The 22,015-nt window shown below is 46.5% G+C and overlaps 1 protein-coding gene across 1 annotated transcript; it reads right to left on the bottom strand.

Moving 5' to 3' along the window:
- Nucleotides 1-821: 821 nt before the first annotated feature.
- Nucleotides 822-21,842, bottom strand: LOC132574500 (zinc finger protein 420-like). Its single transcript, XM_060242858.1, has 7 exons — nucleotides 21,751-21,842; nucleotides 13,880-14,357; nucleotides 13,489-13,603; nucleotides 12,842-12,906; nucleotides 12,494-12,620; nucleotides 3,835-3,954; nucleotides 822-3,286 (listed from the first exon to the last, which is right to left on the bottom strand). The coding sequence occupies exons 2-7, from the start codon at nucleotides 14,300-14,302 to the stop codon at nucleotides 1,074-1,076; spliced, it is 3,063 nt and encodes a 1,020-aa protein (XP_060098841.1). The 5' UTR covers nucleotides 14,303-14,357; nucleotides 21,751-21,842; the 3' UTR covers nucleotides 822-1,073.
- Between the last annotated feature and the right edge of the window lie 173 nt (nucleotides 21,843-22,015).

The following is a 22,015-nucleotide window of genomic DNA, read 5'->3' as shown; positions in this document are numbered from 1 at the left end:
AGAACATTAAGAGACTATGATTTAGAAGTTTTTAAGACGGAGTGGAAAAAGTTTAGAAGATATGTAGAAAAAGAGTGGAAAATAAAAGGACATTGGACAATTTTTGACAATGACTAAGTTTTAAAAAGAAGAATATACTTTTTGTTTTAATAGTTAAGGGTACCTTTAATATTTGTTTTCTTTAAGTAAATAACACCGGCGGGGGTCAAGTAACGGGGGGAGGGGTGGGTGGAAAGTAATATATGGGGTAGATAAATTTTTTAAAGATGTAAGATATAGCTATAGACTTATTACCATATGTAACCAATAAAATTGTTTTAATCAAAGGTGCTCCTGGACTCCTACTTTGTTCTGCTGCCCACCCGGATGTATGTAGACCAGGGGTGGGGAACTTCCATCCCTAGAGCCATATATTTTCCCCAACTGGAGTTTCTGAATTGATTTTGAGGGAAGACCAATGTACAACACTGAGTTCAGGGGCACCCTGAAAAACAACAAAGTTACAAAAAGCTTAAAGGTCATTCAAAGAGCTTCCAGGGCTATGTGGATTTGAACCCAGATCTACCCCGTCTTCTTAACTCAACATTCTGGCTCTTGAACTTAACTGACCACATCATAAATGAACAGGGGCAAAATGGGTTGGATTAATTCATGAAGTTCAGTCATGGCCCAAGGTGTGAGTCTCAAGAGGATTTTTAAAAGAACTTTATAAACAAACGAAAAGAGACATGCAACACCAAACTTTGACATACTTAACAAAGACCAACTCATTAAAAAAAATCCACAGAGCACTAAAAAGACAAAATCAAATTTACCTGAAACAATGAGCTCTGACTTTTAATGAGCTCTGACTTTTCGTTAGCAGAGTTTTCTGCTTCATAAAGAAACACTAGGGTTGCCAAGAACCTGGAGGGGAAAAGTGAGGTGTCCCTTTAACAGCATGTGGGATTGTGGTATGAATTTGAGGGCTTAAATCTCTTCCCACAATCTGAGCATGTAAAAAATTTCTCCCCGTGTGCATTCTTTGGTGCAGTTCAAGACAGCCACTCCGACTTAATCACTTTTCCACACTCTCAACATTCAAAAGGTCTCTCCCCTGTGTGGGTTCTCTGATGCACTTTTAGAGTGCCACTCTGATTGAATCTCTTTCCACACTCTGAGCATTCAAAAGGTTTCTCCCCTGTGTGGGTTCTCTGATGCAGTTGAAGATTGCCACTCTGACTGAATCTCTTTCCACACTCTGAACATTCAAAAGGTTTCTCTCCTGTGTGGGTTCTCTGATGCCGTTGTAGATGATCACTGCAACTGAATCTCTTTCCACACTCTGAGCATTCAAAAGGTTTCTCCCCTGTGTGGGCTCTCTGATGCAGCTGAAGATGGCTACTCCGACTGAATCTCTTTCCACAATCTGAACATTCAAAAGGTTTCTCTCCTGTGTGGGTTCTCTGATGCCGTTGCAGATGATCACTGAGACTGAATCTCTTTCCACACTCTGAGCATTCAAAAGGTTTCTCCCCTGTGTGGGCTCTCTGATGCAGCTGAAGATGGCTACTCCGACTGAATCTCTTTCCACAATCTGAACATTCAAAAGGTTTCTCCCCTGTGTGGGTTCTCTGATGGTGTCGAAGACTGCCACGGTCACTGAATTTCTTTCCACACTCTGAGCATTCAAAAGGTTTCTCCCCTGTGTGGGTTCTTTGATGCTGTTGAAGATTGCCTCTGTCACTGAATTTCTTTCCACACTCTGAGCATTCAAAAGGTTTCTCCCCTGTGTGGGTTCTCTGATGCCGTTTTAGAGAGCGACTCCAACTGAATCTCTTTCCACAATCTGAACATTCAAAAGGTTTCTCCCCTGTGTGGGTTCTCTGATGGTGTCGAAGACTGCCACAGTCACTTAATCTCTTTCCACACTCTGAGCATTCAAAAGGTTTCTCCCCTGTGTGGGTTCTTTGATGCCGTTGAAGATTGCCTCTGTCACTGAATCTCTTTCCACACTCTGAGCATTCAAAAGGTTTCTCCCCTGTGTGGGTTCTTTGATGCACTTTTAGAGTGCCACTCTGATTGAATCTCTTTCCACACTCTGAGCATTCAAAAGGTTTCTCCCCTGTGTGGGTTCTCTGATGCAGTTGAAGATTGCCACTCTGACTAAATCTCTTTTCAGAATCTGAACATTCAAAAGGTTTCTCCCCTGTGTGGGTTCTCTGATGCTGTTTAAGAGTGCTACTTCGACTGAATCTCTTTCCACACTCTGAACATTCAAAAGGTTTCTCTCCTGTGTGGATTCTCTGATGCCGTTTTAGAGTGCTACCCCGACTGAATCTCTTTCCACAATCTGAACATTCAAAAGGTTTCTCCCCAGTGTGGGTTCTCTGATGCTTTTGAAGATCACTACTGTAACTGAATCTCTTCTCACAATCTAAGCATTCAAAAGGTTTCTCCCCTGTGTGGGTTCTCTGATGTACTTGAAGATGGGCGCTGTGACGGAATCGCTTTTCACACTCTGAACATTCAAAAGGTTTCTCCCCTGTGTGGGTTCTCTGATGCACTTTTAGAGTGCCACTCCGACTGAATCGCTTCCCACACTCTGAGCATTCAAAAGGTTTCTCCCCTGTGTGACTTCTTTGATGCTGCTGAAGATGGCCACTCCGATTGAATCGCTTTCCACATTCTAAACATTCAAAAGGTTTCTCCCCTGTGTGGGTTATTAGATAGCATCGAAGACTGCCACGGTCACTGAATTGCTTTCCACGCTCTGAGCATTCAAAAGGTTTCTCCCCTGTGTGGGTTCTCTGATGCTGTTGAAGACTGCCACAGTCACTGAATTTCTTTCCACACTCTGAGCATTCAAAAGGTTTCTCCCCTGTGTGGGTTCTTTGATGCCGTTGAAGATTGCATCTGTGACTGAATCTCTTTCCACACTCTGAGCATTCAAAAGGTTTCTCTCCTGTGTGGGTTCTTTGATGTTGTTGAATAGTGTAACTCTGACTGAATCTCTTTCCACACTCAGAGCATTCAAAAGGTTTCTTGCCTGTGTGTACTCTTTGGTGCACAAGGAGCTGTGATCTATTTTTGAAGTACTTTCTATACTGACTGGATGTACATGCCTTAATTATCCTCTGCTTTGGAAAATGTACATTAATCCTTTTTTCTTTCCTCTTCTTAACCTTACAGCTGCCTTCCTTTCTCTTAGGTTTGCTTCGATATCTTTTGTTTTCTTTCAAGTCTTGATCTTGATCTGGCAAGTGCTGGAGAAGTTCCACACCCTCCTCGTTTCTCTGATCATCCTCTGCAGAAATAAAGAGAGAGCTCCCATTAGCACCTGGGAGGGCAGGTAATGTCCAAAAACTTCTTTGTGACTGATGGCTCTTCAGTCTCCTCCTGCTTCCCTGATCTTTACCTCCTACCACCTTTCCCCAGAATGTCTAGTATTTAAGGATACCTCATCCCCTCAAGAGCCACGGCTCAGCTTGTCATGCCAATTAACACCCCAACTCCAGACTCATTTCGGCTGTCAACCAACACCAGCCTTTCAGCAGAGGACTCTGTTGTCAGATTCTGTGCAGCAGTCCCTCAGTCCACCTCTGTGATTTTACTCAAATAAGGTTTATTTAAATGATGAGCACGTTCACAGCAATGACTGGTTTTGCTAAAACCGACCTCTTCTGGATAGGCCATACCCTTCTAAATCCCAGTTCCATGAAGGCCTCCCTTCCTGCCTCCTTACCCAGCAGGCTGCATGATTGTACCAAACCAGATGTTGCTCAGAAACGAATCAAAAAACCCCCATAGTTACTCCTTGCCTGTTCCCTTGACAGAACCGTGAAGGATACTCACTCTCAGCCAGCTGAGTTGAGAAGGAAATCTGTCGTTGGGATCCCCTTGAGAAATTCTCCAGCATTTCTTCAGATGTGAAACCATTGTCTTTCTCCACAAAAGTCTCTCTCATCCCTTCTTCTTTGGGGAGTGGGGAAGGAAGAGAGGGGGAGAGAGAGCGATCATTCTTTTATGAGGATGGGAAGAAATTCAATAGTACAAATTCTACTGGAAGGATGGAACCACAGTCGAGATCATAGCCTACAATCTCAACTAGTATAAGAGGGACAGATCTGTGAGGCAAAGCACCGGTCCCCCTCAAAGGTTAATGTGATTTTTAAGTGGGCTGGTCTGACCTGCAGGTGTTCATGATTTGACTCTCCCTGTCGCTAAATCCTTATTACATTCAGGGTCAGACTCAAGACTGTGGTAATTGGTTAACTGTGAGACCCTTTGTGTATCCCATTGTGTAACTAGGAGGGAGGGGGGATTGGGATGGTGCTGACAGCCTCCGGATAATTCCATCAGGGAGGACCCTGATTGGATTTCTTGGATCACCTGACTCTAGAGGGGCAGAAAGTATAAAACTAGTAGAGACCAGAGGGAAGTCATGCAAACTTTATGGTCATGCTATTCTAGTATGCTTTGATATTATCTTGCTTCATTGGGATGAATTTTTTTGTAGACTACCTTAGGCTACAGATGGAATACTTACTCGTGGGCATTCGATGAAATTGCTGAGCAGACAAGTTAAAATGGATAAAAGGAAGTATTTCTTCACCCAAAGGGTGATTAACATGCGGAATTCACTGCCACAGGAGGTGGTGGCGGCCACAAGCATAGCCACCTTCAAGAGGGGGTTAGATAAAAATATGGAGCAGAGGTCCATCAGTGGCTATTAGCCACAGTGTGTGTGTGTGTGTGTGTATATATATATAAATAATTTTTTTTGGCCACTGTGTGAAACAAAGTGTTCAACTGGATGGGCCATTGGCCTGATCTAACATGGCTTCTCTTATGTTCTTATGTCCTTATGCTGTAACAAGAAGTACTATCTAATAGAATGGTCTGCTTTACCTGTGTGAACCCACTGAACTGGGTGATGTTCAGATACCAAGACTGGGGACCCAGGCTTGGGGTCTTGACAAAATCATTTCCAAATCACAGTTAAAGGGGATGTTTGTAATTCTATCGAAGGTAATGGGTGTGTTGTAAATGTTATGAAAAGAGAAATCAGGAACTAGCCCTTCCAGAATCTTTCTGAGCATCCCAGTTCTGGGCCAGCCTGAGCTCAGTATGAAGTCCTCAGGGGAGGAGGACTCCTCATGAGAAGGGGAGTCACGCATGGCTGGCCCTAAGACAGCAGAAGCAGGAAAGAGGCTGATGAGCTGCAGGCTGACCAAGACTCACCACCACCCAGCTTATCCAGAGCCACCACCCAGCCCTGATGCAGCAGCTGAGGCTCAAGTGATTAAGAAAGGCTGAGGGACTTGGGAATCTTCAGTCTGGAGAAGAGAAGGTTGAGGGGAGACATGATTGCTCTCTTTAAGTATTTCAAGCGCTGTCACTTAGAGGAAGGTGGGGAGCAGTTCCTATTGGCAGCAGAAGAGAGGACTTGTAATAATGGGTTCAAATGAAGGGTAAGAATGTACCTGCTGAAGGACTTCCGGAGTTGGAACATGGCGAATTGAGACGCTTCTCAAAAAGAGGAGCGGACTGGAGCCTCTGTTCTGGGTAATGAAGGCGACCCAACGCCTGCTGCCTACTTTTCTCAGTGAGGGGAAAGGCTAAGACGTGCTCAGGAAAATTGTGAGGGGATTTACTTTGGCTAATGAGGAGTCTCAGTGGGGTTCCTTATGGGCTTTTAAGGGTCCCCGGCGAAGAATTGCACTCCAGTGTCTACAGAGGACATCCGTGGTCATTAATTTTACTTAAATTTATCATGTTTCAAGCTTTCTTTGGACTATTAGAAGATAGAAGATGAAGATATTGGATTTATATCCCGCCCTCCACTCCGAAGAGTCTCAGAGCAGCTCACAATCTCCTATACCTTCCTCCCCCACAACAGACACCCTGTGAGGTGGGTGGGGCTGAGAGGGCTCTCCCAGCAGCTGCCCTTTCAAGGACAACCTCTGCCAGCGCTATGGCTGACCCAAGGCCATGCTAGCAGGTGCAAGTGGAGGAGTGGGGAATCAAACCCGGTTCTCCCAGATAAGAGTCCGCACACTTAACCACTACACCAAACTAACTATTCTAATATCTAAATATTTATCATTGATAAGGACAGTGTTAACAAGGATATATTGGGCTGCAAGGTAAGAAGATCTTTATCTATCATTCCGGGACTAAAAACAATTTTATCTGAGATAAAGATTAAGATTTTGATTTAACTATATTATTCTAAAGTTGTAAAGAAGAGAAGCGGGTAATTTCGGGACTTTTGGTATTTAAGAAGCAAAGTTAAAAGACGAAAAACAACTACTGTTTGGAATACTTGCGGTTTCTGCAAAAAAACCTCATCATCACTGAGTTGCTGAACTGGAAGACGTGACAGGAAGTGGTGTCATACAAGTATCGCGAGATCTCTCAACCATCGAAACGGGACTTCGTGGCAAGAAAAGCAGGAAGGAGCCATTAGAAGAAGGGAACTTTTAGACCTCCTGGCCTTCACTAGGACTTGAAAACAACAGGGAAATTGCGGCAGCCATTAAAGGAAGGTTAAAAAAAATTAAAAATTCAGGAAAAGGGAATAAGACTTGGAAAATTAGTGGAGCCGGAAGATATCAAGATTACAAAGTGAAACATATTGGATTATAATATTGGAACTGATTTTGGTGGCTTTTTGGTGAAAAAGGGAAAAAACTTCCAAAAGGGTCTGAAAAATCGCGGATGCCATTTTGTGCATTTTTAAAACTTAAAAAAATTATATCTTGAGTTATGAAGCCCTGAGAACGGCGATTTTGGGCTTATTGAAAAGAGCATTTACTAATCTATAAGATCCTATGGTTTAATTTGATTCTGGTGAGATCGAGCCTATTTTGGTACTGAAGAAATAGTTATGTCAGATCACAAGCAGGCACCAAAACAGACACGCACAAGGACTGGCTCACTTGAGGAATAATAATAATAATAATAATAATAATAATAATAATAATAATAATAATAATAATAATAATAATAATAATAATAATAATAATAATAATAATAATTTTATTTTTATATCCCGCCCCCCCCCCCCCGCCAAAGGCAGGCTCAGGAAGGAATAATGCCTAAAATACAAGATCAATTGGATGCTATGGTGGCAAGATTGATCAAAGTGATGAAAGATCTAATAATGGATAATAAGAAGCAATTAATTAAAGAACTAAAAAAAGATAATGAAACAAATCCAGAGGTGGTGAAGACAGAAATTAAAAAAGAAATTGAGGATCTCAGAAAGGATACACAAGCAACATTAACTAAAGTACATGTAGTTGAACACAAGGTGAAGGAGAAGGATCAATATTCCATGATTAATAAACTGCAGGAGAAAGTAGTTCTGCAAGACTGTAAGTTAATGGAAAACCAGATACGTCTGAGAGGAGTAAAAAAGAATGAAGGCGATGACTTAAAGACATACATAGTAACCACTATCGCTGAGTTTTTGGAAATAGAACCCGATGAATCTAGTTATCTTTGACTTCCGGCAAGATGGCGCGGTAAAGCAGGTGCCTTTCCAAGTGCTCTTGGAAGACACCCGAATTGCAAGCCTTAGGAGTGGCCCTCTTGGGGGTATCGCTCAAAGGAGGTGTCTGGGGATGCCCCCGCAGCCGAAGGGAGCTTGCAGAAGGTTGAAAAGAGCGGCGGAGGCTTCTCCGTTCAACCCCTGCTTTCCCTGGGCCAAGGCTTGCATACGCTTCCTAGCACTAACTGGGCCGCCGGAGAAAGGAGCGTCTTGGACTGCAGCGATTGTAAATTTACGCCCAAATAGACTGAAAACACAAAGGCTGGATGGAAACTTAATGTATCGGATTGGACTGAAATAAGAAAAATACCTGGCTTGAGAACGGTGAAGTCTGTGCATTGATGGTGAAGCTGAGAACAGCCGAGAACGGCTGACAGCGGACAGCGTCGGCTGCATTGGACGGAGGCGAGGTGAGCGAGGAGAAGATCCCCCCTTCCCTTTTCTGATGAGATGGGACGTTTGACAGTGTTTTTCTTCTTTGTTTGTTTCTTTTACTGAGTGGTGGCAAGCGAGGGGGGCGGAGTAGCTTTGAGAAGACTGAAGGGACCAAAATTGAGACAAAAGACTACAAGAGTTGGAATAGGAGAGGGGAAAGTGTGCGCGAAGGAAAGAAAAGGAAAGTTTTTTTTAAAAAAGGAACTGAGAATGGTTGAACTGACTGAGAGGTATTAAGAGCCGAATTGAAAGGAAGGAGGGGGAAGAGGTGGATGAAGTGAGGAGACGAATGTTCTACCAAGAATTATGTTTTTATTTCAAACAATTCCAATTGTTAAGGACAATAAACAATTTACCAAATGGCAAAGAAAAGTTTCAGAATTTGTATGGGCTGGAGGAAAACCAAGGATTAAAATGAAAATTTTAACCGACACAAAAGAAAGGGGAGGTTTTCAGTTACCGGATCTAAAATTGTATCATGATGCAGTGTGTTTGGTATGGATTAAAGAATGGATGACATTATTGAATAAGAAATTGTTGGTTTTAGAAGGCCATGGAAATATTTTTGGTTGGCATGCTTATATGTTGTATGGGGAAAATAAGATGGATGGTTTTTTCTCACACCATTATATAAGAAGAAATTTGCTAAGTACTTGGTCAAAATATAAAAAATATGGTGATGAGAGAAAGCCGCTATGGATTGTGCCAACTGAAGTAATAAAATTATTCTCAGAAACAAGTGAAGGGATGTGGTTAACCTATAATCAACTATTAAAAATACATGAAGGAAAGGTGGAACTAAAATCAGCTGAAGAATGACAATACAAATATAACTGGTTTCAAGAACGACAAATTAAAAGCTTGGTGGAGCAGGACATTAAAAATGAAGGTATAAGACAGAGCAAACAGAAATGGAAAAAATGCTGTTGGGCGAAAATGAAAAGTTGGTTTCAAGGATTTATAAATTACTATTGAAGTGGTCTACAGAAGATGAAGTAGTTAAATCTCAAATGATAAAATGGGCAATCAATTTCAACAAAGAAATACAAATGGAATCTTGGGAGTATCTATGGAAGAACTCTATGAAGATCTCGACATGTTATAACATTAAAGAAACTGTTTCAAAATGCTGTATAGATGGTACATGACACCTAAGAAACTGGCAAAAATGAACAATCAGGTGTCAGGCAAATGCTGGAAATGTAAAAAACATGAAGGATCTTTCTACCATATGTGGTGGACTTGTGAAAAAGCAAAACAATTTTGGTAAATGATTCAGAAAGAAATGTCAAAAATTTTAGGTTATGACATAAAGAGGTCTCCAGACTCTTTTTTGTTGGGATTACAAACGGAAAGTTTTCCGAAACAAGATAGAACGATGGTGTGGTATCTGCTTTCAGCTGCAAGGACATTGTATGTGCAGTTATGGATGCAAGATAAAATACCAGAAAAATGGGATTGGATTTTAAAAGTTATGTCATGGAATGAAATGGACAAACTTACAAGAATCTTAAAAGACTATCATTTGAAGAAGTTTAGGGAAGAATGGGAGAAATTTCAAAATTACCTTGAAAAACAATGGAAAATAAAGGGACATTTAGTGATTTTTGATAAAAACTGAATGGGGTGGAATAATAGACTAAAGTTTATATAAGGGGAAATTTTTCTTTTGAAAAATGAAGATGAACTTATAGAGCTAACTTTTCTTATTTTTTTTATTTCTTCCTTATTGTTATAAGGTTCTAAAATGAAGATTCTTGATTTGTTAAGTTACCATGTTTTCTTTTAATTTTAAGTAAACACCGGCGGGGGTCAAAAAAAGGGGAGTTGAGGAGAAGGGGGGAAAAGCGACGTATTGGTTTTATTCTGTAATATTTTAAATTCTTCTTAAAGATTACTATAACAATATATTGCAAATTAATAAAATTGTTTTAACAGGAATGTACCTGCTGGATATAAGGGGAAACTTTTTTACAGTAAGAGTTGTTCAACAGTGGAACTGGCTACCTAGGGAGGTGGTGAACGCCCCATCAGTGGCAGTCTTTAAGCAGTGGCTGGACAAACACTTGTCAGGCATGCTTTAGGCTAATCTTGCATTGAACAAGGGCTGTTCACTGTTTGGCCCCTTCCAGCTCCATGATTCTACAATGGTGAGGGGTCTGGAGACCAAGGCCTATGAGGAAGGCTGAAGGATCTGGCTATGTTTAGTCTAGAGAGGAGATGACTAAGTGATATAATAGCTATTGTCAAGTATGTGAAGGGGTGTCATAGAGGATAGTGAATAATTGTTTTCTGCGGCCCCGGAAGGTAGGACCCAAACCAGTGGGTTGAAATTAAATCAGAAGAGTTTCCACTCAAAATTAGGAAGAACTTCCTGACAAGAGCAGTTCTACAGTGGAACAGGCTTCCTTGGGAAGTGGTGGGCTCTCCTTGTTTGAAGGTTTTTAAACAGAAGGTAACACAGCCATCTGACAGCAATGCTGGTTCTGTGAACTTGGGCAGATCACGAGGAGGGCAGGAAGGGCTGCATCAGTGGCTGGTTCTCATAGCTTTCTTGCCGGTGAAGAAAATGTTTGCTACTCTGGGATTAGGCAGAATTTTTTTCACCAGGCCACTTTGCCAGCAATTCTGGAGGGCCCCCTCCCATCTTCTGGGGGTGGGGCAGGTGGCAGTGGGGGTGGTGAAGAGGTATATGTGAATTTCCTGCATTGTGCAGGAGGCTGGACTACATGTCCCTGGAGCTTCCTTCCAACTCTATTTTTTAATTTTTTAAAATTTACTTTGGATTTATATCCCACCCTCTCCGCAAGCAGACTCAGGGCAGCTAACAATCAACTAGAAATTAATACTAAAATCATTAAACTTAGACAATATTGAAATCTTTTAAAACAACATTGTGGTGCTACTCAGAAGAAATTAGATAGGCGGGAGCAGAACTTTCTTCAGCAGGCAATCTAGTTCTTTCATTGTGACTTTTATCTGACAGTGGTACTTGTTGTGGTCTCCAATTCCTCACAGCTGGTGTTCCTCAGCCTCTGTTGAAGTGGCAGCCCTCTCCCATCAAGACATTATAGGCCAAATGAAATAATTCTATTTTGCAGGCCCTGCGGAAATGGGAAAGATCCTGCAGGGCCCTTATGGCCTCTGGGCGGGTGTTCCACCTCACCGGCACTACCACCGAGAAGGCCCCGGCCCTTGCAGAGTTCAGTCTGGTCTGGGGATGGAGAGGAGATTTTGAACTCCCGAACACAATGCTCCCTGGGGAACATTTAGGGAAAAGCGGTCCCATACACAAACAGGCCCCCCAACCATATAGGGCTTAAAAGGTCAATACCAGCACCTTGAAAGGGATTCGGAACATGATAGGCAGCCAGTGCGGCTCTTTCAGCAGTGGTTGAATGTGCTCCTGTTGAGGGAGCCCCATTAACAACCACGCTGCAGCGTTCTGCACTAGCTGTAATTTCTGGATCAGAGTCAAGGGCAGCCCCATGTCAAGGGCATTACAATAGTCTATTCTTGAGGTTACCGTGGGCATGGATCACCATTGCTAGGTTGCTATGCTCCAGAAAAGGGGCCAACTGCCGTACCAGCTGCAGATGGAAGAAGGTGGATTTGATAGTGGCTGCAACCTGGGTCTCCATAGTCAGAGAGGACTCCGGGAGCACTCCCGGGCTCTTGACCTTCAGGGCCGGTATCAACGGTACCCCGTCAAAAGCCGGCAAAGGGATCTCCCTTCCCGGGCCACTGCGACTTCAGTTGACTAAGCCTGAGCCAAGATATACAAAGGTTTGTAATGCCAGGCCCAGATTGCCTGGGATGCAGATTCTAAGACCAGTCCACCAGGCTCACCTGCACCCTTTGAGTATCTGAGACAGAAGCTAAGATGGGAGCTGCAAGCAAGGAGGCAGAGTGCACGTCTCCCGGCCCACTGCCAACTCCTTCCTGACGAAAGCCTGCAGTCACTGCAGCAGGACTCCCAAGCAGCTGTCTGCTGACAAGGGCTTGTTAGGAAGGGCCTATAAAACCTACTGCTGGGAGCCTGCATGTTATGGAAGCAACAAGTTATTCTGCTAAACTCTGCAACCACAACTCCTCATCGAGCATTCTTTGTGCGACCTTGGACTGGCTTTGGACTTTGACTTTGTGACTCTCTACCTTTTGGCTGACCCTTGGACCTCCAGGCTACACTCTCTGGCTTTCCCCTTCTGGAAATGACCCTTTGGTTTGTGCACTTTCAGTTTGTGGACTTCTGGGATAGAACTCTGGACTTTGTGTGAGCACCTAAGTGCATCTGGCTTGCTGGCTTGTGCCTGCTACACAATAGTCGCTCATCCTCACCTTTGCCTCTGGCCAGGACACCATCTCTGGCTCGGGTTATGGCCACAACACTGGCCTCAGTTGCCCCTCAGCAAGTACCTGGAGAGGCCTCAAATTGATGCATTGCTGTTCCATAGTTTGATTCATGCATCATCCCAGGGGGAGCAATTAACACCTCTGGCACTTGTGGAAGATCCTCCTTACCCAGAGAGATGACGCTCCAATAGTTCTCCCGCATGACTTCCCTGTAGAGGGTTTTCTGGCCCGGATCCAGCAGGTCCCATTCTGCTGGGGTGAAATAGACAGCCACGTCCTCAAAGGAAAAGGGGCACTGGAAGAAAAAGCAGATTCCCTCATCAGAGATGATGCCAGGCAGAGACTGCACCCTGGAAGGGAGCGGTCTGGGATGGAACGGGATGTATGTCTTGGCACAGGTCGAGGGAGTGGGATTCAGAGCCTCTCTCACCTGGACCACTCTAGAAACTGCAGGAGTAAAAGACCCCCTTATAAAGTAGGAGGGAACACAGACTGTCCCCTGCTCATTTCCCCTACCTGGACTGGAGGTAAAGCAGCTGTTTCCACACCTCTGGAATGACTCAACAGCATCTCTCCACTGCCTGCCAGGAAGAGAAACGAGGAAGGGTGTTTGTTGTGACTTCCTGTTTCATTTACTTCTTTGTTCTTCGCTTCACACTCTCCCTTCCCAGGAGTTGGAAACCTTGCCCTGTGTGTTTAAACTAATCACTCTCTGTCAGCCTAACCTCCTGCATAGGAGTGTTGTAAGGATAAAACCCCCAAACACTGTCAATGCAGTGACATCATGCAAATGTGACATCATCATGCTAGGGACATCATAGGGCGATGCACCGACTTGAGGGCAACACTGTATGGTGAAATTGCCCTCAAACCATAGAGTTTTGCCCTCCAACTGGAGCGTCCCCAATTGATGTGGTGATGTCACTTTGCGTGATGTCATTGTGTTGAGGGCTCAGTTGTTTGGGGGCGGGAGAAGCACCCAAAATCAGAGGTTTCCCCCCTTGGACTGGCTAAAAAATATTTGATTACATGGATCAGGACAATTAGGAGATTCAGTGCTGTGTGTTACATGAAAAAGTACTGAATTCTTTTCTTCACCTGAACTCTCCACCCACAACATTCACAGGGTTCTCCATTTGTAAAAAGGCAAAATGAGTCCTTACCACAGGAGAGGGCATCTTGGACACCCTCCTCGGCCTGTGCCCTCTGCCCTTCCTCCAAGGAACCTCGTTCTGCCTCAGGGAATGGAGCTTCTCTCTCCATGGATGGTCCCCACATCTGAAAGAGCAGCGAGTGAGAAGGGAAAGAGATGGAACGGAAAAGAGACCAAGCAAGGGCTCCTGCCCCACTCCCAGACTCTGCACTCTTCCATCAGCAGACCCAGTGAGTTGTCTGGAGAGAGAAGAAATTCTCTAGCAGAGGAGGCTGCTGAAAGAGGCTGCTAAAGCTCCCATGTGGATGATTAACACTTGGACAAATATCTCTCAGGGAAACTTTAGTATGAGGTCTGATATCATTGCTTGAATTGGACACAGCTGGAAGAAACCCCCTCACCTGCTCTGCCTGCCTCTCCTCCTCGGCCTGACTCAGAAGGAAGCCTTCGGCCAAGGCCACCGCCTGGGAACTGGTCTCTGGCCCACATTCCTTCACCCAGGGCTGCATTTCCTGGGGCAGGAGGGCTAGGAACCTCTCCAGGATCACCAGATCCACCATCTGCTTCTTGGAGTTCCTCTCTGGCTTCAGCCAGTGGCGGCAGAGTCGATGGAGCCGGCTGCAAACCTCTCGGGGCCCACCAGCCTCACGGTACTGGAACTGCCGGAAGTGTTTGCCATGCGCCTCTGAGATCTCCGTGCCCTGGGAACGTGTCTCTGGCATGGGGCTTTCCCAGCCTTCACCACCACTCCCAGCTTGGGTGGGAGGGGGGCCTTTGCTTGCTGTCTTGCCAGTTGCAGCTCCTTCTGGTACATGCTCTTCCATCCTCCCCTTCTCTTGGGTCACCTCCGACTGGATAGAGATGCCTTTCGTCACTTGACTGTAAAGAGATACAGAGACAGTCACATGTCACAAGGAAAGCGAATGAGAATTGCCCTGGTAGAAGCATTTACACAATGGAATCTGCTGGACTTCCAAAAAATATGGAGATATGACTCCTTTTTTCTGACATAGATGAATTAAAGATGGATGATGAATTAAGCCAACAAGAGATTGTACTAGACTGGTGGACGAAGTTACAAATCAAATCTAGATTTGCAAAAGATACAATGATAGGCTTTGCCAAAGATCAATCACCTTTCGATAAGATAGTATTTGGACCAGAAATTAAATTTTATAATTTTCTCTTAAAGTTAAAGATGCAAGATGAGATATTCAAAGATTGCATGAATAAGTGGGCCCAAACCTTGGGACATAATATAGACTTAGAAGCCTGGGAGAAAGTGTGGAAATGTAATATAAAAATGACCAGATCAATGAACTTAAAAGAAAATATCTGTAAAAGGTTTTATAGATGGCACTTAACTCCAGACAAATTAGCAAAAATGTACCAAAATATGTCAAACGTGTTGGAAATGCAAGAATACAACTGGAACTTTTTACCATGTATGGCGGTTATGTGACAGAACCAAATCTTATTGGAAGATGGTACACAATCTACTACAGAAGATCTTGAAAATTAGATTTCAACCAGAGTTTTTTTATTAAACATACTACAATTTATTTAAGAGTATAAAGTATGTTTAAGATCATAAAGAGGGTCAACCCAAAATAAATTCCGCCACAACTACCAGAAGATCATTCCAGACAGACTAAAGTGTTCTCAATATACGCAGTGACTGCAGCCAGAATAATCGATGCCAAATACTGGAAACTACACGAAATAGCAAGAAAAGAGTAGTTATTATCTAAGCTTTTAGACTTTGCAGAGATAGACATACTATCTGCCAGACTGAGAGATGCCAATCTCTGTGAAATTAAGAAAATATGAGAGTCACTATATAATACGTTATAATAAATAAACTTCCAAAATAAGATAATAAGGTAATTTATGATAACTATTGCCGTGTAAAATTATATAGTAGGAGCTTTAAGAGATGTTAATGATTGTATTACTGAATGATAAGAAGTATTTGCAGAGAATATTATAAGATGACTGATACTGATGAAGATACGAAATGAACAATGTATAAGTAGAAACACTACAAAATTTTAATTCATGTACCCTAGCCTTTTCCCTTTCCTTCCATTTCCCCTCCCCGTTCCCTTTCACCTGAAAATCCAATACATCTATTAAAACATGAGAATTGCCCTGGTAGATCAGAACTAAAGTGCTCTCTGTGGCTTGGAGACCAGGTTTAATATAATTTTGTTATATGACATAGCAAGCTATTTTTGACATGCCTGCTTCATTCTTTGGAAAAGTTAACTGTCTCTGTTGGGCTCTTTAAGGATGTTACAAGCTTAGCCTCTCATTACATGGGTTCAATCTGTCTGAGGGGCTAATTCTTAAGGGAAACTGGAGCCTCAAAAGGACCAGGGGGACTGGTGACCCTTTAACCATTGTCTGTTTCTCTTCAATAGACCTGAAGGGTTAGGCAAAAGTACCTGTTTCAAAAGCCACGGGGGTCCCCCTTTGCACTGTGGGGTTCACTTGGTTAGATCTGCAGTAAACATGTCTTTGGGGGAGGCTGAAAACCAGCTCCTCATGGCTCTCAACTAGAAGGAAACTCTCAGTGCAGTTGCAGGACTAGATATCATGATAAATGTAACCACAGGGGCTCAGTGAATTACTCTCAATATTCCACAATTAAGAAAGCTACACATCAATCTCCAATTTTGATATATGTATGTATTTGCTTCTCTATGTTCCCCCCCAGAATTAAATCAAACAAATGGTGAACACGTAAACAAAGTTAATTCTTCCTGTTTGGTCCTTGCATCTATTAAGCATCTGTATTACATTGTATGCTGATTTGCTGCTCAGTGGCAAAGGGGTGTAACTAGCTGCAAGCCACGGCTCTGGTTTGGGGTTCAAACCAGGCAGGGCCCAGAACAGCCCCTCTCTTTACATTCCCAAGCCCCCTCCCCCCCGTCCACACAGCAGGGTGGGCATTGACAGGTGACCCATCCAGCCTAAAGTGTCAGAAGGACGAAGGCAGATTGAAGCTTCTGTTAAACAAGGTGGGAATAAAACAACAGAAAGAGAAGAGGAAAATCACCGCTTGGGAGGAGACGATTTTCAGAGCCCGAACAGAGGGACGTTGAGGAGGTCCCCGGAACTGTGAATAGGTGTCTGGAGGCATTTTTGGGATGGATGAAGGCAAGTGCTTAGTTTGCCTCCCTCCGCCCACCCCCCACCGCCGCTAATCCCCTCCGGCCCACCGCCACTCCACTTGCCCGCTGCCACCACTATGGTGGCGATGCTCCCCTCCCTCCCTTCTCCCTGCTCTTATGAAAACGCGCATTTAAGAACATAAGAGAAGCCATGTTGGATCAGGCCAACGGCCCATCAAGTCCAACACTCTGTGTCACACAGTGGCAAAAAATTTTATATACACACATACACTGTGGCTAATAGCCACTGATGGACCTGTGCTCCATATTTTTATCTAAACCCTTCTTGAAGGTGGCTATGCTTGTGGACGCCACCACCTCCTGTGGCAGTGAATTCCACATGTTAATCACCCTTTGGGTGAAGAAGTACTTCCTTTTATCCGTTTTAACCTGTCTGCTCAGCAATTTCATCGAATGCCCACGAGTTCTTGTATTGTGAGAAAGGGAGAAAAGTACTTCTTTCTCTACTTTCTCCATCCCATGCATTATCTTATAAACCTCTATCATGTCACCCCGCAGTCGACGTTTCTCCAAGCTAAAGAGTCCCAAGCGTTTCAACCTTTCTTCATAGGGAAAGTGCTCCAGCCCTTTAATCATTCTAGTTGCCCTTCTCTGGACTTTCTCCAATGCTATAATATCCTTTTTGAGGTGCGGCGACCAGAACTGCACACAGTACTCCAAATGAGACCGCACCATTGATTTATACAGGGGCATTATGATACTGGCTGATTTGTTTTCAATTCCCTTCCTAATAATTCCCAGCATGGCGTTGGCCTTTTTTATTGCAAACGCACACTGTCTTGACATTTTCAGTGAGTTATCTACCACGACCCCAAGATCTCTCTCTTGGTCAGTCTCTGCCAGTTCACGCCCCATCAACTTGTATTTGTAGCTGGGATTCTTGGCCCCAATGTGCATTACTTTGCACTTGGCCACATTGAACTGCATCTGCCACGTTGACGCCCACTCACCCAGCCTCAACAGATCCCTTTGGAGTTCCTCACAATCCTCTCTGGTTCTCACCACCCTGAACAATTTAGTGTCATCTGCAAACTTGGCCACTTCACTGCTCACTCCCAACTCTAAATCATTTATGAACAAGTTAAAGAGCATGGGACCCAGTACCGAGCCCTGCAGCACCCCACTGCTTACCGTCCTCCACTGCGAAGACTGCCCATTTATACTCACTCTCTGCTTCCTATTACTCAGCCAGTTTTTGATCCACAAGAGGACCTGTCCTTTTACTCCATGACTCTCAAGCTTTCTAAGGAGCCTTTGATGAGGAACTTTATCAAAAGCTTTCTGGAAGTCAAGGTAAACTTCCTTTGTCCACATGTTTGTTCACCCCCTCAAAGAAATGTAACAGGTTAGTGAGGCAAGATCTTCCCTTGCAGAACCCATGCTGAGTCTTCCTCAATAACCCGTGTTCATCAATGTGCCTACTCATTCTGTCCTTGATAATGGTTTCTACCAACTTTCCCGGTATTGAAGTCAGACTGACTTCAGGCTGCGAAGCTGGCAGAACTTACTTTTAGCTGTGGCGAGCAGGGGGAAGGGAGGGAGCGGAGCACTGTCACCGTGGCGGAGGCAGGCGAGCAGAGCGCTGCAGTAGGGGGGGTGGAATGCTGTGCAGGGGGGGCGCCTGCCTAGGGCTCTACTCGCCCTAGAGCCACTCCTGTTTGGGTTAGTCATAGCTATCTCAGAGTTGTCTTTGAAAGGTTAGCTGCTGCAAGTGCTCTTTCAGCCCCACTCACCTCACAGGGTGTCTGTTGTAGGGAGGAAGGGAAAGGAGATTGCGAGCCGCTCTGAGATTCAGAGGACAGGGCGGGATATAAATCCAATATCTTCTTAAATAGACAGATTCTAATCGTCTCTCCCTCAGCCTTCCTTCTGCTGAACTTTTTATAAACAGATTTTTATTTTGTTTTCAAAAGGAAAAGGAAAGGTTCCCTGTGCAAGCACCAGTCGTTTCCGACTCTGGGGTGACGTTGCTCTCACAACGTTTTCACGGCAGACTTTCTATGGAGTGGTTTGCCATTGCCTTCCCCAGTCTTTTACACTTTCCCCCCAGCAAGCTGAGGATTCATTTTACCAACTTCAGAAGGATGGAAGGCTGAGTCAACCTTGGGCTGGCTACCTGAATCCAGCTTCCGCCGGAATGGAACTCAGGTCGTGAGCAGAGGGCTGTTTTAGATAAGGATTAAGATTATGATAAATGCGTTCTCGAGGGTTTCCAGCTGCAGGCATACCTGGACATTTCGAGGGTGGAGCCTGGTCTTCAGGGGGGTAGAATGCCGTGGGGTCCGCCTTTCAAAGCAGCCATTTTCTCCAGGTAACCTGGTCTAGGTTGCCTGGAGATCACGTATCCCAGGAGACTCCAGGCCACACCTGGGGGTTCCAAATCAAAGACACAAGAACAACAGGAGTGACTGAGGAGGAACCAGCCATACACAACAAAACTCAGGGAAGGGGGGGGGGTCCCCTTAAAGCCTTCTGGAGTGCAGGATTCAGGGAAGGGGGGTCCCCTTAAAGGCTTCTGGAGTGCAGGATTCAGGGAAAGGGGGGGTCCCCTTAAAGGCTTCTGGAGGGCAGGACTCAGGGAAGGGGGGGTCCCCTTAAAGCCTTCTGGAGGGCAGGATTCAGGGAAGGGGGGTCCCCTTAAAGGCTTCTGGAGTGCAGGATTCAGGGAAGGGGGGGTCCCCTTAAAGGCTTCTGGAGGGCAGGATTCAGGGAAGGGGGGTCCCCTTAAAGGCTTCTGGAGGGCAGGATTCAGGGAAGGGGGGTCCCCTTAAAGGCTTCTGGAGGACAGGACTCAGGGAAGGGGGCGTCCACTTAAAGACTTCTGGAGGGCAGGATTCAGGGAAAGGGGGGGTCCCCTTAAAGGCTTCTGGAGGACAGGACTCAGGGAAGGGGGCGTCCACTTAAAGACTTCTGGAGTGCAGGATTCAGGGAAAGGGGGGGTCCCCTTAAAGGCTTCTGGAGGACAGGACTCAAGGAAGGGGGCGTCCACTTAAAGACTTCTGGAGGGCAGGATTCAGGGAAAGGGGGGGTCCCCTTAAAGGCTTCTGGAGGACAGGACTCAGGGAAGGGGGCGTCCACTTAAAGACTTCTGGAGGGCAGGATTCAGGGAAAGGGGGGGTCCCCTTAAAGGCTTCTGGAGGACAGGACTCAGGGAAGGGGGCGTCCACTTAAAGACTTCTGGAGGGCAGGATTCAGGGAAAGGGGGGGTCCCCTTAAAGGCTTCTGGAGGACAGGACTCAGGGAAGGGGGGTCCCCTTAAAGGCTTCTGGAGGGCAGGATTCAGGGAAGGGGGGTCCCCTTAAAGGCTTCTGGAGGACAGGACTCAGGGAAGGGGGCGTCCACTTAAAGACTTCTGGAGGGCAGGATTCAGGGAAGGGGGGTCCCCTTAAAGGCTTCTGGAGGACAGGACTCAGGGAAGGGGGCGTCCACTTAAAGACTTCTGGAGTGCAGGATTCAGGGAAAGGGGGGGTCCCCTTAAAAGCTTCTGGAGGGCAGGACTCAGGGAAGGGGGGGTCCCCTTAAAGCCTTCTGGAGGGCAGGATTCAGGGAAGGGGGGTCCCCTTAAAGGCTTCTGGAGTGCAGGATTCAGGGAAGGGGGGGTCCCCTTAAAGGCTTCTGGAGGGCAGGATTCAGGGAAGGGGGGTCCCCTTAAAGGCTTCTGGAGGGCAGGACTCAGGGAAGGGGGGGTCCCCTTAAAGCCTTCTGGAGGGCAGGATTCAGGGAAGGGGGGTCCCCTTAAAGGCTTCTGGAGTGCAGGATTCAGGGAAGGGGGGGTCCCCTTAAAGGCTTCTGGAGGGCAGGATTCAGGGAAGGGGGGTCCCCTTAAAGGCTTCTGGAGGGCAGGATTCAGGGAAGGGGGGTCCCCTTAAAGGCTTCTGGAGGGCAGGATTCAGGGAAGGGGGGTCCCCTTAAAGGCTTCTGGAGGGCAGGATTCAGGGAAGGGGGGGTCCCCTTAAAGGCATCTGGAGGGCAGGACTCAGGGAAGGGGGGGTCCCCTTAAAGGCATCTGGAGGGCAGGATTCAGGGAAGGGGGGGTCCCCTTAAAGGTTTCTGCAGGGCAGGATTCAGGGAAGGGGGGGTCCCCTTAAAGGCTTCTGGAGGGCAGGATTCAGGGAAGGGGGGGTCCCCTTAAAGGCTTCTGGAGGGCAGGATTCAGGGAAGGGGGGGTCCCCTTAAAGGCATCTGGAGGGCAGGATGCAGGGAAGGGGGGTCCCCTTAAAGGCTTCTGGAGGGCAGGACTCAGGGAAGGGGGGGTCCCCTTAAAGGCTTCTGGAGGGCAGGATTCAGGGAAGGGGGGGTCTCCTTAAAGGCTTCTGGAGGGCAGGACTCAGGGAAGGGGGGTCCCCTTAAAGGCTTCTGGAGGGCAGGACTCAGGGAAGGGGGGTCCCCTTAAAGGCTTCTGGAGGGCAGGACTCAGGGAAGGGGGGGGTCCCCTTAAAGGCTTCTGGAGGGCAGGATTCAGGGAAGGGGGGGTCCCCTTAAAGGCTTCTGGAGGGCAGGATTCAGGGAAGGGGGGGTCTCCTTAAAGGCTTCTGGAGGGCAGGACTCAGGGAAGGGGGGTCCCCTTAAAGGCTTCTGGAGGGGGGTCCCCTTAAAGGCTTCTGGAGGGCAGGATTCAGGGAAGGGGGGGTCTCCTTAAAGGCTTCTGGAGGGCAGGACTCAGGGAAGGGGGGTCCCCTTAAAGGCTTCTGGAGGGCAGGACTCAGGGAAGGGGGGTCCCCTTCAAGGCTTCTGGAGGGCAGGACTCAGGGAAGGGGGGTCCCCTTAAAGGCTTCTGGAGGGCAGGACTCAGGGAAGGGGGGGGTCCCCTTAAAGGCTTCTGGAAGGCAGGATTCAGGGAAGGGGGGGTCCCCTTAAAGGCTTCTGGAGGGCAGGATTCAGGGAAGGGGGGTCTCCTTAAAGGCTTCTGGAGGGCAGGACTCAGGGAAAGGGGGCGGGGTCTCTTACACCCTCCTTGCCAGCAGCATCCCGGGGGCTGCAGCCGCGCCACCCTTCCCAGCAGCTACATCAAGTGTCTCCCCCACCGAGGTGGGTGGGCTGCTTCCCTGTCCCTCCCCCTGGAAAGAGAGGCTCACTGTGGCTCTGCAGGTTGGGGAAGCCCCGGGCTCCCCCCCTCTTTCCCGGTTCCTGGTGGTGCCGGGGAGAGGCTGCTGCTTTTGCAACCGGCGGGGGTTGCAGGAGGCCCCGGCGGCTGCTCCTTCTTTCCTTCGGCCCCTCCTGCCCCAAGACCGCGGGGCGGGCACCTCTTCCCGGCGGGGTCCCTTTGCAAAGACCAGGCCCGAACATGCACGCCCCCCTCCCCTCCCCTTCCCTTCGGGGAGTGGCGCTCGGAAAGGGGCT

The sequence above is a fragment of the Heteronotia binoei genome, chromosome 6, assembly GCF_032191835.1.
Source record: "Heteronotia binoei isolate CCM8104 ecotype False Entrance Well chromosome 6, APGP_CSIRO_Hbin_v1, whole genome shotgun sequence".
NCBI classification, from domain to species: domain Eukaryota; kingdom Metazoa; phylum Chordata; class Lepidosauria; order Squamata; family Gekkonidae; genus Heteronotia; species Heteronotia binoei.
Note: the sequence above shows the minus strand (reverse complement) of the source record. Positions and strands in the feature narration are given on the sequence as shown.

Coding starts and splice junctions, on each gene's coding strand:
- LOC132574500 (XM_060242858.1), bottom strand. CDS start 14,302: ATGGAAGAGCATGTACCAGAAGGAGCTGCAACTGGCAAGACAGCAAGC. Junction 3,955..12,493: donor TTGGAGCGTCATCTCTCTGG/GTAAGGAGGATC, acceptor CACTCCCCAAAG/AAGAAGGGATGAGAGAGACT. Junction 3,287..3,834: donor CTCAACTCAGCTGGCTGAGA/GTGAGTATCCTT, acceptor TTATTTCTGCAG/AGGATGATCAGAGAAACGAG.